The 17,690-nt window shown below is 48.9% G+C and overlaps 1 protein-coding gene and 1 pseudogene across 1 annotated transcript; both read right to left on the bottom strand.

Moving 5' to 3' along the window:
* Positions 1 to 1,561: 1,561 nt before the first annotated feature.
* Positions 1,562 to 3,075, bottom strand: LOC111621765. Its single transcript, XM_023364007.1, has one exon. The coding sequence runs from the start codon at positions 2,924 to 2,926 to the stop codon at positions 1,586 to 1,588; it is 1,341 nt and encodes a 446-aa protein (XP_023219775.1). The 5' UTR covers positions 2,927 to 3,075; the 3' UTR covers positions 1,562 to 1,585.
* A 247-nt stretch (positions 3,076 to 3,322) lies between these two features.
* Positions 3,323 to 3,494, bottom strand: LOC111621808 (annotated as a pseudogene).
* Positions 3,495 to 17,690: the final 14,196 nt, after the last annotated feature.

The following is a 17,690-nucleotide window of genomic DNA, read 5'->3' on the forward strand; positions in this document are numbered from 1 at the left end:
GGAAATAGCCGTTCCCTAACGGGTACTTTACGCGGATTCGCGTTAGTGTGCCAGGCCTGGACTTTAAGCGTGCACCGAATTAAATAATGACAAAGTTTGTCAATAACAAAATCAAATATTTAATTAAACTTCTATATACAGTATTTAGTAAAAATCAAACAATAATTTATTCAATGAAATTCAACAAGAATCAATCCGACAACTCAAATCAATCTATTTCTAACTTAATTCTATTCCCCTTTGGAATTCGACAAAATCAAAGAATTAACTTATAAACAATAATTCTTATAAATTAAAGATCCTAATCGTCACCTCAATATACTAGGAACCTATTTCCTCANTAATGTGATTGGCGATTTCCTCCCAGGAGTCCCAGTTAGTGTTGGGTTTCTGGTAGAGATTATTATAAAACCTGTAGAACTCATCTAGTATTTTAGCCTCGTCTTCTGTTTGAGCTCCGTCAATTATTAGGCTGTTGATTGTTGCTGACTGCTTTGGCTTTGGTTTTTTCTTAAAGGTGATCCTCTCTGTAAATCTGTCGATCCCTAATCTGCTCATCTTGTGTAGTATATATTTTTCTTGGATTTTATTGTCGATCTCATCACTAATCTCTTTCTCTATTTTGGTTGCTTCTTCTTTGTTGTTTGAGGTAATATTTCTGCTTAGAGTTCTTTGTAGCAATTTGATTTTGTTGAAGTTGCTTCTTTTGATCCTCAACCATGTCTTTTTCGTTGTATTGATGATTTTGTTTTTCGTTTCTATCCATCTCTTCCAGTTGATACCATTTTTGAGGTTGTCTAGGATGCTTTTGATTTCTAGTTGGTAGTTGGCGTCAGATAGAATGACGTTGTTTATTTTAATCTTGGTCTTCTTGTCTCTGATGGTGCTGATGTTGATATTTAGACTGATGAGCTTGTGGTCGGAGACTCTTTTACCATGATTGTATATGTAGTTTATGGCAATATCTTCTGCGTTACCTGCGTCTTTACTTATGTAAATTCTGTCTAATCGCTCTTGGATTCCTTTGCCCTCCCACGTGAAACCTTCTGCATGGGGGTAAATTGCTCTATAGGTGTCTTTGAGCTCGTAGCTCCCAATTAAATCATTTAGAATGGCCCGTGAGCCGTCAGGGTAGAGACTGGTGTTTTTGTCTTTTTGACTGAGTACACAGTTGAAGTCTCCCCCGATGATAACAGCCCTTCCACCAATGAGATAGTTTGGGAGGTTTTTAAAAAGATCTTTGCGTTCAGTGAGCTGGGGTGGGGCGTAAATGTTGATTATCCTCATAAGCTTCTTTTTAATATTTATATCTACAGAGAGGATCCTACCGTTGGTATCCGTTCTGAAGTCGTTTACTTTGATGTTGTTTTTAATCATGGTTATGACACCCGTGCCACGCCTCGGTGCAAAAGATATATAAATATTATACTGTGTAAATATCTTCCGTAGTTTCCTAAGGTCGTAAAAATCATACATATTTGTGTCCTGTACCATTAGTATATCATTATTATCGATTAGAGTCATATTGAGCAAATAGATCTGTTTGGCTTCTTCTCTTAAACCGGATATGTTAATAGATTTGATATTAATTTTGTTTGGTCTGAATGTTACTATTGGAGTGAGCGTTTATTCGTTTACTTTTTCTTGTCTTTCTTTTATCAGCTACGGTTATCACATTTTCGACCTGTTCGATTAATTCATCCTTAGTTAGACTCGCATCTAGGCTTATAGAGAGTATTTTCTCTCTTACTAAGGTTATGTTTTTTTGCTCTTCAATTCTATCCTCTAAGCTTTCATTTCTGTTGTTCGGTTTATTTTCTATTTTGTCTGTTTGATTTTCTGTGTCCATCTCGGTCTGTTTTTTTATCGATTCCATTGGTTCAACTTCTGTTTCCCTTTTTTCCTGATCTCCTTCCGATTCATGTTCATGTTCTCTTTTGTCCTCCCTATCTTTTTCCTTTTGGTTTTCCCTTTGCTCATTTATCTGGGCTTTCTGTCTTTCTAGACTTTTTTCTCTTTTTCTTTCCTTCGTCTTGTTTCTCCCTCCCGTTTTATAGATTTCAAGCAGGGTTTGTTTTGGACACTCTTCCTCCCTATTGTGTGTCTGTTTGCAGTTGTAACACTTGGGACAGTCTCTCACCATGTGGTGAGGACTTTTGCACCGATGACAGAGTTTTACGGTGCATTCCCTAATTTCATGATTGAGGCTGCTGCACCTCCAGCACTGTTTCTTCCTACCTACATATTGTAATTCGACCCTATTTCCCAACATTTCTACGTAATTTGGTAGCAATTTCCTTGTCTTAATGAGGACTCTATAGGTGCCCGTTTTAAACTTTCTCCCGCTCACCGTAACCGTATGTACTAGAACTTTGTTGACCTTCCCGTATTCCGATAATATACTTCTAACAAGATCTTTATCAGCCTCGTTAGGAACATATTTGACGGTGACCATTAAAAGGTCTTCATCTAAGCTCTCGCAAATAACATTTAAATCTCCTACCTTTAGAGTGTGTCCAATCAATTTCTCTTTGGCCTCCACCGTAGTTAACCCCACTTCCACTGTGTTGTTGGGTTTAATGCAAACCTGTTCCACGTTTCCTAGGCTGCCGGTGATTTCTTCGCACGCTGTTATCACTTCAGCCAGTTGACATCGTCCTTTACATGCAAACCTTATTGAGCGGACAGTTGTATAGTTTTTCAGTTTTTCCTCTGTCAGTCCGAGGTCCTGATTCCTGTCCTTTTCCGATGTCATGAGGTGTTCCTCCACCTGTTGATCCATTTGGTCGTCAGCTGGACTTGGCGACTCGTTCACACCCCTCGGATCAGCATCTTCGAATCCTTCCTCAGAAGAGATGGCCAGGTGAACCACTAAAGGGGTCGAGGTCACCTGTGCATAGCTGGCCGATGTGCATGCGCTATCCATGTCGGCGGAAAACACACACTAATGCTCAAAATAGTGATGAAAATCACTTAGCAGTGGTATCCAACTGAATAGAAACACACACGATAGCACACAAGCACGTAGATAATTCACTTGAAGTAAAGGGGGCACAGCACTAGGTAAAAAAACGCGTTTATTCCGACTATCGGTGAAAAAATCCACAAAACGTCCAATAGATGGCAGGCGAAAGAAAGCGCCAAAAATCGCAGTCCCGGCTGGCTAAGATCGAAAGGGAGCGGAAGGCAGAGGAAGACAAAGTGGAAGTTTAAAAGACCTTTTGGGGAAAATCCCAAAGAGAGGCAAAAAAAAGGGGGGGATGAAGTATTAGTCGGGGGAGTCGCAGAAGTCTGCTCGCCCCTCGATAGTAAAAAGCTTTGTCAATCGATCCGCGAATACACGATGTGTTTCAATCGTGCAGGCAGATCTCTTGACGGAAGTTAGAAGTCAATAAGAAAGCAAAATAGGCTCAAAACGAAAAAATGAAAAAATACTTACCAATATGGGTCCGATACTACACATTTGATCTTAGCCAAAAAGGCCGAGAAGCGAAATTATCGGTTTGGTGTTCGTATCGGTTTGGTGTTCGGTCCAAACCTGATAATTTTTGAAGGAAGCACACTTCATCGATACTTCTCACATAATGAAGTCTATATATTTTTGCAACATACTTCTCACGTGTCGTTATATTCTTGTATCTTTCTCTTTCGGTGTTCTTACAGACGTTATTAGAATTTTTAATGTAAGTATTAGTGTGTAATTTTGAATGCTAATGTAATGTACACGGGTAATACAAATCCTTTAGTTTACAAAAAATCGTACTTCAACAATAGCGCAGATTTAAACTGGGGCCATCTACGTAGCATAAATAGCAAATATTTACGGAACGATGCCGTACCCGTAGTTCAGATTTTTACCACGAGATGTCGCTGCTTCATGAGGCCATGAAGCTCGACAAGCGTAGCTGTATTTACTGTATGTCGTGACGCTACTAAACCACGTGTCGAAACGCAATCGGTGTAAATACACTACAGTCAGAATTAATTTATTACAAACAATATTTGCAACTGTTCGTTATTNGTTTATCTGGCAGATTATTTTCCGACAATACTTCGCTAACCTTTTACATTATTCTTTTTAACAATTATCGGGATGCTTTATTATTTTAAGGTTTAGCGATTCCTAACTGGGTTGTGGGGTCTTCCCCCCCCCCTTTTCTCGGTGCGGACTTACTTTTTTTGCTTGGGAAGCGCGAGTTTTTCTACGGCGCTTTTCTTTCGTCGGTGAGTTGGTTTTTCTTCTATTTTTAAGTTACTAAGGTGAATGGTGAGGAAACCTTCGTCTTAAATAAACATAAGCCCCAAACAAAATATAATGAAAGCAAAATAAAAGTAAAATAAAAATAAAGCTCAGACTTGGTTCCTTACAACTCTACGGATGCAATGTCTTACTACGTTGCGTAGAGTGCCTAGAGCAATGGTGATGACCGTCGGGTCTCTGGAGTCAAAGAGGTGGGCAGCGTGCGTAAGTTGACAGATGTCCGCAAGACTGCTACAGGGCGTGATGTTGGTGCCACCTCGGTCGTAGGGCAGCTGGATGAGCTCAGGACTTGCCCGCTGTGGCAGGTTGAGCCATCGTTTAGCGCACTTTTTTATGTGGCGGTCGAGGTCGTGAAGTCTCTTTTTTGGATTGGTGCCTAGAAGTAGATGAAAAGTCAATTTGGGCAGCAAGATGGTGTTCAGCGCGTCAAACTTTTGCCAGGGGGCAAGTTTGGCGCGGTCCAGCTTAGAAATGTCTTCAATCAGGTTGGAGATCACACTGTCGTTGGTGTGTTTGTTAGAAAAGCCGGTGGGGATGCCCAGGTAAGTGTAGGATTCGTCCCGTCGGAGGTTGGGAAGTTGTTGCCCGTCGAGCGTGTAGGTTCCATCGCTGGTGGTGTGCTTTTCACCTAGGACAGATAGAGTGGCACACTTACCTGGTTTGAAGTTGAGTCCTGCCCATTTGGCCCAATCTGTAAGCCAATCTAGTTGATGTTGCAGCCCGTCTGGTGTTGAGCTGATCAGTACTAGGTCATCTGCGTATGCTAGGATGTTGATCTCTTCGCCGTGGAGTTTATAGCCGTGATGTAATTCAGTGACGCTTCTGATCGCTGTTTCGACCACCACGTTGAACAGGAGGGGGCTGAGGGGACAGTTCTGACGAACTCCAGAATTGATGGGAATGCTCTCCGTCAAACCGTCGTGGGCGCGGATGCTGGTAGAGTTGTCTTTTAGCAGTTCACGAATGACGTTTACGCTGTCAGGGTGAAGTCCGCACCAGTGGAGACAGGCAAGGATAGTGTTGTGCGGAACAGAACCAAATGCGTTGGCCAGGTCGAGCCAAGCAATATGGCAGTTGCTCCGTGTCCTTCTTGCATCTTGGATGATAGTCTGTAAAAGAAAACTGTGATCGAGGCACCCCTCGTGGCGAAGGAAGCCTTTTTGAGCGCCAGAGAAGATGTTGTTGGTGGTACACCACGACAGGAATCTGCTGGCAAGGCACGCCGAGAAGGTTTTGCCGANAAAAAAAAGGGGGGATGAAGTATTAGTTGGGGGAGTCGCAGGAGTCTGCTCGCCCCTCGATAGTAAAAAGCTTTGTCAATCGATCCGCGAATACACGATGTGTTTCAATCGTGCAGGCAGATCTCTTGACGGAAGTTAGAAGTCAATAGAAAAGCAAAATAGGCTCAAAACGAAAAAATACTTACCAATATGGGTCCAGATATAAATGATTTTATTAAAATTCCTTAATATTTACAGGGAATGGGATATAAAGAGGTAGGAATAAATGAATAAATAGTAACCCGACAAGGGCACAAAGCCAGCCAAATATATACATAGTAAGTGGTTTACATGGGCGCATAGCCTGCTGGATAAGTACAGAGATGTGGAGAATTATGTACACAAATTAGGCATAAGCCTGACGTCCGATTAGACAGAGTCCAAACGTTGGTTGGCACGAACAGGGTAGTGTCTTTGCGGCCGATCGTTGTTGTCGTCAGTTCTGGATGTTTGGCTTGGATGATTGTGCTGAGATTGTCCATTCGAGGGCGGATGTCGACGTTGTGCGCTGTATGAGTGTCCACGGTTTAGATGTTGCATGTAGATCTCACGGCTCCATCTAATGGTGTCACTTACCATTAATTTAGCCATGAGTTTAGAGTAGTTTCTTCCAATTCCTAAACGTTGTAGCACTGCGATGTTGCCAGGGTCATAGGCACCAAGTGACCCAATGACGAAAGCATCGCAGAACGTGTCGTAGCCCTTTGTCCTGAAGTGTTGAGTAAGTGGTCGATATTTCTGGACTTTCTTCTCTCTTGCGTTGTTGAAAGCATCGTGACCGTTTTCGAAGGGAACCACCACATCCACAATCGTTGCTGTTTTGGTGGCTTCGTCAATGGCCACGATGTCTGGTCGGCAATTTCCCTCGTAGTCAGGAACACGTTGATTGGTGCGGATGATTAAGTCCTTGTCGTGGATGGCGCGTCGTAGTCTATCCAATATGGCGTTGTGTCTCTCCGTCGCAAGGTGTAGGTTTCGGTTGCAGTGATTTAGCACGTGGGCAAGGGTTTCCTTCGGGTAGCTGCAGCGACGACATTTGGTTGAGGACTGGCCAAACCGACGGAGGCCATTCAGGGGGGACTACGCTAAGTCGAGCCCTGTGTATGAACCTCCAGTCGGCGAAAGAGGTGTAGCGACCATCTCTAAGAAAGTGGTTGCTTGCTGGATGTTGGGCAGTGAGTTTAATAGCCTTGCCCTGATCTGGCTTGCTCAAGAGGCGGTTCAAGAGGTGGTTTTTGGCCATGGCAGTGATGACTTTGGAAGTGGCGTGTCGTGGAATCGGGTTGCCTGCTGCGGTGACTATGATGCTGTCGTCGGCTGTAACCCAGGAGATGTCCAGCGATTTCCGTAGTCGACGTGTGGCCATTCGCAGACGTGTCCATGTTGAGGTGATGTCTGAAGGCTCAGAACCAAACTCGCCCTTTGTTGACCCGTTTAGATAGGTGCATAGGTCCTCCAGCGAAGGTTCCCGACGAATACGCTTCTTGACGACACTACGGAGAAAATTAAGTGCAATGGAACTTACCCTATGGTCCCGGGAGGTGAATAGATGGACACCATGCGTGACTTGGCTAATGTCTGACAAGGTGCTGCAGGGAGTGATATTAGCTCCCCCATGATCTTATGGTAGGTGCACAACCTCTGCACTAGCGCGTTGGGGAAGGTTGAGCCACCTTTTGGCGCACCTTTTGATGTGACGGTCCAGGGTGTTCAGTCTCTTCTTGGGATTGGAGCCCAGAAGCAAGTGAAATGTGAGTCTTGGCAGCAACATGGTGTTGATTGCGTCTATTTTTTGCCAAGGGGCAAGTTTTGATTCGTCGAGTAGCTGAATGTCTTTTTCGAGGTTGTGGACGACGTCGTCGTTGGTGTGGTGCGTGGAAAAGCCGGTAGGTATACCTAGGTAGGAGTAAGTATCGCCAGCCTGCAGGAACGGGATGTCAGCTTCCTGGATGGTGAAAGAGTGGTCTCCCGTGTTGTGATGCTTACCTAACACAGAAAGGGTGGCACACTTACCGGGGTTAAAACGCAATCCTGCCCAGTTGGCCCATCTGGAGATGCAGTCTAATTGTTGTTGTAGACCCTCCACGGTTGGGCTGATTAGGACGAGATCATCAGCGTAGGCTAGGATGTCTATGTCTTTGCCTTCAAGCTTGTAACCCAGCTGTAGGTTTTGGATGCTCCGGATTGCGGTTTCCACGACGATGTTAAGAAGCAGGGGGCTTAGGGGGCACCCCTGCTTGACACCAGAGTAGATGGTGATGCTATCCGTGTACCCGTTTCGGGCACGGACTTTGGTCGAGCAGCCACTAAGAAGGTTGTTGATAATGTCGATGCTCTCCTCGTGAAGGTTGCACCATTGCAGGCATTGGATGACCGTGTTGTGCGGCACAGAGCCAAAGGCATTACTGAGATCGAGCCATGCAATGTGACAAGACTTACGCTTTCTCCTGGCGTCTAAAATGGTGGATTTCAGAAGAAAGTTATGGTCCAGGCAACCTTCGTGCTGAAGAAAGCCCTTTTGGGCATTGGAAAATATGTTGCGGTCCTGGCACCAATTCAAGAGTCTGTTGGCAAGGCAGGCCGAGAAGATTTTGCCCAAGGTGTTGGAAAGGGCGATCGGGCGCCAGTTGGAGATATTGTCGACGCTGCCCTTCTTGTGCAGCAGGATGGTATTAGAACACTGCCAGCAGGAAGGGATATAAGAAGTGCGGAGGGCAGCGTTGAAAACGCTGCTGAGAATGATACCTTCGGGGTCAACCTGTGACCAATGAAGGTAGCGGAGACCATCTGGCCCTGGGGCCGTGTTATGGCACCGCTTGAGGCGCGCACTTACCTCTGCTGGGGTGAAGGGCTCCACAAGTGGGTTGTTGAGGTCCGGTGAAGGATTAGGTGAGTCGACCGCAGGAGCTGGGGGGTTGTGCTGCGTGTTGCAGGTATAGAGACGCTGGAAGTGGTTGAAGATGTCTTGCGTGGCGATCTCACAGTATTTTGGTTGACCGTCCGTGATGTGGCTGATGGCCTTCTTCCGGTTAACCCTGTAAAGTCTCTGAATTTGTTTAGCATCAGAGGTAATCCGAGGATGCAAGGAGTAGTGTTCACTTGGTTGAATAGTGGTGTTAGAGACAGAGCAGATGTCTTGTGCTAGTGCAACAAGGTCATCTACCATAGACTCTAGCATGTCACCGTCGATGGCAATATCAAACCTAGATTTCCAGTTGGTGACCCAAGAGGGGATGGAGGAGGAGTCCGTGGCTGGATGTTGCGAGGAAGCCTGTAGGGTTGAGTGTTGAGAGATGTTGCTAGGCGGCGGGGATGGCCGGACGACTGGTGAGTCTTGATTGACAGGCAGCGGGGGAGCTGGACCGGGTTGTTGTTGAACGTCAACGCAGTCTGCAGGTGGCTGGATGGTGTTGCTGCTGGGCTGGCTGGCGGTGGCTCGCCGTCTTCTGAATCTCCTGGCTGTTGGCAAGGGTGGAGACTGGCTGAAAAAAGAAACAGTGGTTGGTGACGTCCTGGAGTCCCTGCAATGGTCCATCGGAGCGGTGGCAGCGGGCAGGCTAGACAGGAGGTCCTGGGAGAGCCTGAGGCAGGGTTGGCCGGCGGAGGTTCCAGAGATGGTGATGAAACTACCGGGGTTGCAGAAGGCTGGTCAACGGGGCAGGTGAGATCCTCAGGCGGCGTGGGAGCAGGCCGTGTGGTTCTGCGTCGGCGGGCTCTGGTAGATCTCCCGGCCGCACTGTGTTGCCGTGTGACTGGAGTCTCGGTGTCTGGGGATGTTGGTGGACTGCTGGCGGTTGAGGTGGAGGCCTCAGGCACTGCAGTTGGTGTGTTTGGGTAACGATACTTGTCCCAGTTTCTCGGCCGTCTGATCTGGCGATTTTGGGGCACTGGGGCAGGAGGAGAGTAGGTCTCGATACTTGCCTTGCAGGTAGCCGACTTGACCTGGTGGGCTTTGAAGCTCTTGAGCTTAAGTAGTGTGAGGCCGCAAACCCGGCACTCGAAGACGAGGTTGGTACCATGTTCCCGCTTCAAGTGGCGTACAAGGCCAGCATGGTCCACGTATTCACGTCGTATGGGAAAACATATCTCGCAGTTGTGCGGTGGCCTGAGGGGCACCAGTAGGGTCACTGGTGGCATGACCAAGATCAAAATGTGTAGGTGAAGGGGAAGGGGCGGAAATGCCTCCTGGGGTGCCGGAGCAGCCAACCAAGGAGAGGCAGGAAGGGGAAGAAAAAACTACTACTCAGGCAAGCCTGGGCAGTAGAGGAAGTGCACGTTGCGTCGTGATCAGTGATCACGCCGCGACAGAAAAGTGGTTGCTGGTCAGGCAGCGAATACACTGTGCGTTTAAACAGTGCAGGCCGCCCTTCCAGCGGAAGTAGGAAGAAGGATAGAAAAGAGAAAAACACTAAAAACTACTTACCGACTCGGCGAAGAGCATCCGGCTCGGAATCCTGGAGTCGTCGAAATGAGGCAGAATCAGGCTTAATTTAGAACATTAAGCTGATAAGAACAGATACTACACATTTCTACACATTTGATCTTAGCCAAAAAGGCCGAGNCTTTTATAAAGGTTAGGCTGTCCAGATTTATTAAAAACAATGCCTTTTGTTTTTTGAGCATTAAAACGTAACTTATGGATAGTGCCCCAATCAAATATATTTTGCAGCATGATATTGCCTCTAGTCTCGAGGTCTGCCCTTGACCTACCATCCAATAACAGTAGTAGATGGACTCCATGCGTGACTTGGCTAATGTCTGACAGGGTGCTGCAGGGAGTGATATTAGCTCCCCCATGATCATATGGTAGGTGCACAACCTCTGTGCTAGCGCGCTGGGGAAGGTTGAGCCACCTTTTGGCGCACCTTTTGATGTGACGGTCCAGGGTGTTCAGTCTTTTCTTGGGATTGGAGCCCAGAAGCAAGTGGAATGTGAGTCTTGGCAGCAACATGGTGTTGATTGCATCTATTTTTTGCCAAGGGGCAAGTTTTGATTCGTCGAGTAGCTGAATGTCCTTTTCGAGGTTGTGGACGACGTCGTCGTTGGTGTGGTGCGTGGAAAAGCCGGTAGGTGTACCTAGGTAGGAGTAAGTATCGCCAGCCTGCAGGAACGGGATGTCAGCTTCCTGTACGGTGAAAGAGTGGTCTCCCGTGTTGTGATGCTTTCCTAACACAGAAAGGGTGGCACACTTACCGGGGTTAAAACGCAATCCTGCCCAGCTGGCCCAGTTGGAGATGCAATCTAATTGTTGTTGTAGACCCTCCACGGTTGGGCTGATTAGGACGAGATCATCAGCGTAGGCTAGGATGTCTATGTCTTCGCCTTCGCCTTCAAGCTTGTAACCCAGCTGTAGGTCTTGGATGCTCCGGATTGCGGTTTCAACAGCGATGTTAAAAAGCAGGGGGCTTAGGGGGCACCCCTGCTTGACACCAGAGTAGATGGTGATGCTATCCGTGTACCCGTTTCGGGCACGGACTTTGGTCGAGCAGCCACTAAGAAGGTTGTTGATAATGTCGATGCTCTCCTCATGAAGGTTGCACCATTGCAGGCATTGGATGACCGTGTTGTGCGGCACAGAGCCAAAGGCATTACTGAGATCAAGCCATGCAATGTGACAAGACTTACGCTTTCTCCTGGCATCTAAAATGATGGATTTCAGAAGAAAGTTATGGTCCAGGCAACCTTCGTGCTGGAGAAAGCCCTTTTGGGCATTGGAGAATATGTTGCGGTCCTGGCACCAATTCAAGAGTCTGTTGGCAAGGCAGGCCGAGAAGATTTTGCCCATGGTGTTGGAAAGGGCGATCGGGCGCCAATTGGAGATATTGTCGACGCTGCCCTTCTTATGCAGCAGGATGGTATTAGAACACTGCCAGCAGGAAGGGATATAAGAAGTGAGGAGGGCAGCGTTAAAAACGCTGCTGAGAATGATACCTTCGGGGTCAACCCGTGACCAATGAAGGTAGCAGAGACCATCTGGCCCTGGGGCCGTGTTGTGGCACCGCTTGAGGCGTGCACTTACCTCTGCTGGGGTGAAGGGCTCCGCAAGTGGGTTGTTGAAGTCCGGTGAGGGATTGGGTGAGCCAACCGCAGGAGCAGGAGGATTGTGCTGCGTGTTGCAGGTGTAGAGACGCTGGAAGTGGTTGAAGATGTCTTGCGTGGCGATATCACAGTATTTTGGTTGGCCGTCCGTGATGTGGCTGATGGCCTTCTTCCCTGTAAAGTCTCTGAATTTGCTTAGCATCAGAGGCAATCCGAGATTGCGAAGAGTGGTGTTCACTTGGTTGAATGGTGGTGTTAGAGACAGAGCAGATGTCTTGTGCTAGTGCAACAAGGTCATCTACCATAGACTCTAGCATGTCACCGTCGATGGCAATGTCAAACCTAGATTTCCAGTTGGTGACCCAGGAGGGGATGGAGGAGGAGTCCGTGGCTGGGTGTTGCGAGGAAGCCTCTAGGGTTGAGTGTTGAGGAATGTTGCTAGGCGGTGGGGATGGCCGGACGACTGGAGAGACTTGATTGGCAGGCAGCGGGGGAGCTGGACCGGGATGTTGTTGAACGTCGTCGCAGTCAGCGGGTGGCTGGATGGTGTTGCTGCTGGGCTGGCTGGCGGTGGCACGCCGTCTTCTGGGTCTCCTGGCCGTTGGTAAGGGTGGGGACTGGCTGAAAATAGAAACGGTGGTTGGTGGTGTCCTGAAGTCCCTGCAGTGGTCCATCGGGGCGGTGGCAGCAGGTAGGCTGGACAGGAGGTCCTGGGAGGAGCATGAGGCGGAGGTTCCAGAGATGGTGATGGAACTACCGGAGTTGCAGAAGGCTGGTCGACGGGGCAGGTATGATCCTCAGGCGGCGTGGGAGCGGGCCGCGTGGTTCTGCGTCGACGGGCTCTGGTAGATCTCCCGATGGCGCTGTGTTGCTGAGTGACTGGAGTCTCGGTGTCTGGGGACGTCAGTGGGCTGCTGGCTGTTGAGACGGGTGCCTCAGGCATTGCAGTTGGTGCGTTTGGGTATCGATACTTGTCCCAGTTTCTCGGCCGTTTGATCTGGCAAATTTGGGGCACTGGGGCAGGAGGAGAGTAGGTCTCGATACTTGCCTTGCAGGTAGCAGACTTGACCTGGTGGGCTTTGAGGCTCTTGAGTTTAAGCAGTGTGAGGCCGCAGGCCCGGCACTCGAAGACGAGGTTGGTGCCATGTTCTCGCTTCAAGTGGCGTACAAGGCCAGCATGGTCCACGTATTCACGTCGTATGGGAAAGCATATCTCGCAGTTGTGCGGTGGCCTAAGGGGCACCAGTAGGGTCACTGGTGGCATGACTAAGATTGAAATGTGTAGGTGAGGGGAAAAGGGCGGAAATGCCTCCTGGGGTGCCGGAGCAGCCAACCAAGGAGAGGCAGGAAGGGGAAGAAAGAACTACTACTCAGGCAAGCCTGGGCAGTAGAAGAAGTGCACGTTGCGTCGTGATCAGTGATCACGCCGCGACAGAAAAGCGGTTGCTGGTCAGGCAGCGAATACACTGTGCGTTTAAACAGTGCAGGCCGCCCTTCCAGCAGAAGTAGGAAGAGAGATAGGACAGAAAAATAAACTAAAAGTAACTTACCAGGGCTTCGGGGAGCAGTTGGCTCGAAATCCAAAGGTCCTCATGTCGGCGGAGAATCAGTTAATTATGGACTAATTAAGCTGATAAGAACAGATTTAAAAACTTTTTATTCCAAACTAATCAAAAATATACAAGGGATGTAAGTAAGAGAGTTACGAGGGTCGTATAGACCAAGTGAATGTACAATACATGTATGTGTATACCGCAAAATGGGCTCATAGCCAGCTGTACAAAAGATCGCGAGACATGGGCTCTGTCGTGCCTGCCATGAAGAACGCGACATGGGCACATAATGCCAGCCAATGATGAGCGCGGTGAAGATACAGTGTCCATTAGTTGATGGAGCGAAAGTTCTGGAGATGGTATTGATAGATCTCCCTGCTCCATTTGATAGAGTCACTTGCCATGAGTTTGGCCATTGTGTTCCCGTATTTGCGGGATATTCCTAGGCGTTGTAAGATGGATATGTTGTGGGGGTCATACCCCCAAGGGCTCCCACAATAAAAGCATCGCAGACGGTGTCGTGTCCAAGCCTGCGGAAATGTTCGGTTACGGCTTGGTACTTGTCTACCTTTGCTTGTCGGGCGATGCTGAAGGCTTCGTACCCGTTCTCAAAAGGCATGGATACGTCGACGATTGTAACTGTCTTGGCAGAGTCGTTGATTAACACCAGGTCGGGCCGACATCTGTCGTTGAAGCCAGGAACCTGTTGATTGCAGAGGATTTGAAGATCTCCAGGTTGAATGGCGCGGCGAAGTCGACCTAAGATGGCGTCGTGTCTTTTGGTGGCCAGATGCAGGTTTTGATGGCAGTGGTTGAGCACGTGTGCCAGGGTCTCGTTGGGGAAGTTGCATCTCCTGCACTTCTTGGATGTGTTCCCAAATCGACGGAGGCCGTGCAGAGGAACCACGCTGAGCCGGGCCCGGTGAATGAATCTCCAGTCCGCGAAGGAGGTGTAGTTTCCGCTGCGGAGAAAGTGATTACTGGCCGGGTGTGCAGCTGTGGATTTAAAAGCCTTACCCTGGTCAGATTTCCGGAGGAGTTGGAGAAGTAGGGCGTCTTTGCATCTGGCGGACAGGATACGGGAGCAGCTGTTTTTGCTGAGGAGGGAGTCGCTGCAGAAGATGAAGATGGTGTCGCCGACCGGAGTCCACCCGCAGTTGATCGTCTTGCGAAGACGGCGAGTTGCGATACGGAGACGGGTCCACATCGATGAGATGTCATATGATTTGGATCCGAATTCGTTGTCCATGGACCCGTTTAAGTATGTGCAAAGGTCCTCCAAGGTAGGTTCACGGCTGATACGTTTTTCTACGACGTCACGCAGGAAGTTGATGGCGAGTGAGCAGATTGTAGGGTCTTTGGAGTTAAATAAGTGTATGGCTTGGACAACCTGAGAGATGGCGGCAAGAGTGTAGCAGGACGGGACGTTGGCACCCCCGTGGTCGTGGCTGATGTTGACGACTTCCGAACTCGCTCGCTGTGGTAGGTAGAGCCACTTCTTCACGTGCTTGACGACGTGGCGGTCGAGTTTGTGAAGGGGCTTCTTAAGGTTGGAGCCCAGGAGAAGGTGGAAAGAGAGTCTTGGCAGAAGGATGGAATTAAGTGCGTCGATCTTCTGCCAAGGGGCTAACCTGGATTTGTCGAGCTTGGTGATGTCGTCTGCGATTCTGTCGTGGATGGAGGTGTTGGTGGCGTGGGTTGCATAGCCGGTGGGAACTCCTAGATGTAGGTAGGCTTCGTCTGGGCGAAGGCTAGGAAGCGGAGAACCCTGCACGCTGAACGGGGTGGTATCAGTTGGTCGTCGGGGATCGGTGATAGACAGGGAGGCACATTTCCTAGGTTTGAAGTGAAGACCTGCCCAGTCGGCCCAGCTAGAGATGGTATCTAGTTGCTGCTGTAGTCCCTCTTTGGAGGAGCTAATGAGGGCGAGGTCGTCGGCGTAGGCGATGATACTTACCTCGTTGTCCATGAGTGTGTAGCCCTGGTGGAGGTTCTGGACGCAGCGGATGGCCGTTTCGATCACAATGTTAAAAATAAGGGGGCTCAGGGGGCACCCCTGTTTGACCCCGGAGAGGATGGGAATGTCCTCCGTAAATCCGTCGTTAGCACGAATTCTCGTGGAGCATCCAGTCAGGAGGTCGGAGATGATTGCGATGCTGTCATCGTGCAGTCCGCACCACTGGAGACAACGGATGATTGTATGGTGGGAGACTGAGCCAAACGCGTTGGCTATGTCTAGCCACGCGATATGGCAGTCCTTACGTTGCCTCCTGGCGTCTTTTATGGTCGCCTGTAGAAGAAAATTGTGTTCAAGGCACCCTTCGAAGGGAAGAAAGCCCTTCTGCGAGTGGGAGAAGATGTTGCGGTCGAGGCACCAAGTCAGCAGACGGCTGGCAAGGCAGGCTGAGTACAATTTGCCCTGTGTGCAGGAGAGGGCAATCGGCCGCCAGTTACTTACATTGTTCTTGTCTCCTCCTTTGTGAATCAAGATGGTGTTGGAAAGGCTCCACCATCGCGGAATGTGCGATGTCCTCCGGACGGCGTTGAAGGTGCTACATAGGATAACGCCACGTGGGTCAATGCGGCTCCAATGGTGGTAACGGAGTCCGTCCGGGCCGGGGGCCGTGTTGTGGCACTTACGGTAGCGGAGCTGAATCTCCTCAGGAGTGAAGGGTGCCGTCAGCGGGTCGTTGAAATCGTGCTGTAGAGTCTCTGGAAAAAAGGTGAGCAAGGAGAGTTGGTGTTGGTGAGTGGGGGCTGCGTATACTGACCTGAAGTGATTGAATAATGTGGTCCGGTCGATCTCGCAGTAGGTGGGCTGCCCATCAGTTACGATTGCCATGGCCTTTTTCCTGTTTATCCGGTATAGTTTTTGGATTTTGCTGGCGTCGTTGGCTGCTGCTGGATGGGGGTGGTGGTTGGCGGAGGGCTCGTAGACTCGGATGTTGCAAATCTGCTGCGCCAAGTAGATGAGGTCGTCGATCATCACCTCCAGCATGTCAGCATCGAGGGCGACGTCGAAACGGTCGCGCCAGGCGAGGGCCCAGCTCGGGATGGTGGTGGGCTCCGCTGGAGGAGGTTGGGTTGAGTCGGATTGTGGGCCTGAAGAGGTTGCACTGTCAGTACCTGGTTGCCTCGATGGACGGGGGGCCAGCGAGATTGGAGCGTCGGCTGGTGGAGGCGGGGGACTAGCAGGGGCGACGCTACAGTTGGCCGCAGGAGGAGTCGGAGCTGGAGCTGGTGTTGAGCAGATGGTGGTCGGAGGTATGGTCCCTTGTGAAGCAGGAGAGGTCCTGGGGGTGACGGCCGGAGGGTCCGGTAGAGTAGTCGGGCTGGAGGGATCCGCTGGTGGTGATGGAGCAGGACGGGTAGTTCTGCGTTGGCAGGCTCTGGTTGATCTCCTAGCAGTGCTGTGTCGTCGTGCAGTCGGCGTGTAGGTATCCGGAGACGTGGGCGGGCTGCTGTCGGAGGAGGTAGAGGTGTCTGCCGTTGCGGCTGGAGCATTCGTGGGGAGGAACCTACGCCAGTTCCTGGGCCGCTTAATCTTGCGGTTTTTAGGCACGAGCTGGGGGAGAGTAGGCCTCGATGCTGGCTTTGCAAGCTGCCGATTTGACCTGATGTGCTTTCAGGGCTTTAAGTTTGAGCAGAGTAAGGCCACAGGCACGGCACTCGAAAACAAGATTGGTACTATGCTCACGTTTTAAGTGGCGTACCAAGCCACGTGAATAGACACGTGAATAAAGACCAAGGCCGAAACTCATAGGTATAGCCTGGTAAGATAAGAAAAGGAGGAAGATAAAGGTGGTTCAGAAGAGTTTAGAGCGAAGGGGAATTAAAGTTTGATAGGATAGAGGAAATATAGTCAACCAGGGGTCATGGGACCCCATGAGCGTCTCGCATCGGTTATTTATTAATAATAAAAAACAGATACAAACAAGAAAACATACAAAAAATGGAATACAGTTATGAATGCGACAGTTGATATGAGACATACGGCAAACAGATAAGGTTACATAGCTGGACAAAAAGTACAATTAATAATACAGATGAATGAAGTTTAGACAGATAACAATACCAAAATGAGTGAAACATAAAAAACACATACAGTGAAGTAATAACACGCGGTAAAATTACAGAGGATTTAACCGACAATAGATCAAAATACATCAGGATTTATGACAAGACAAATAGGACGATATGATGATATAAGTATACAAACATTTAAGTTAAGAACAAAATTAATAACACAATTAGGAGTACATATCTAATCAAAATACAGTGAAGCAGTAAAGGGACATGGGCAGGTAAAACACATCAGCGATGGAGGCACAAAAACATGAGAAGTACGCTGGTAGAAAGGGAGAGATTGGCTATGTGGCATAGTCAAACCTACGGGAGATTTCACTTTTAATCCTGAGTAGCGTTGGGCAGTCTCTACTCATGCAGTTATGGTCAGTTCTCGCTGCTTTCCCTTTTACGCAATTGATGCATTTAGGAGGCTCTCCGGTGTTGGTGCAGTCATTACGGATGTGGTTGCCACCGCAGTGGCTACAGACA

This window comes from Centruroides sculpturatus, unplaced genomic scaffold (assembly GCF_000671375.1).
Source record: "Centruroides sculpturatus isolate CEXI.00-Female unplaced genomic scaffold, Cexi_2.0 scaffold153, whole genome shotgun sequence".
Taxonomy (NCBI): Eukaryota; Metazoa; Arthropoda; class Arachnida; order Scorpiones; family Buthidae; genus Centruroides; species Centruroides sculpturatus.

What these genes read in the sequence shown, in the direction of transcription:
- LOC111621765 (XM_023364007.1), bottom strand. Translation starts at nt 2,926, where the DNA reads ATGGATAGCGCATGCACATCGGCCAGCTATGCACAGGTGACCTCGACC.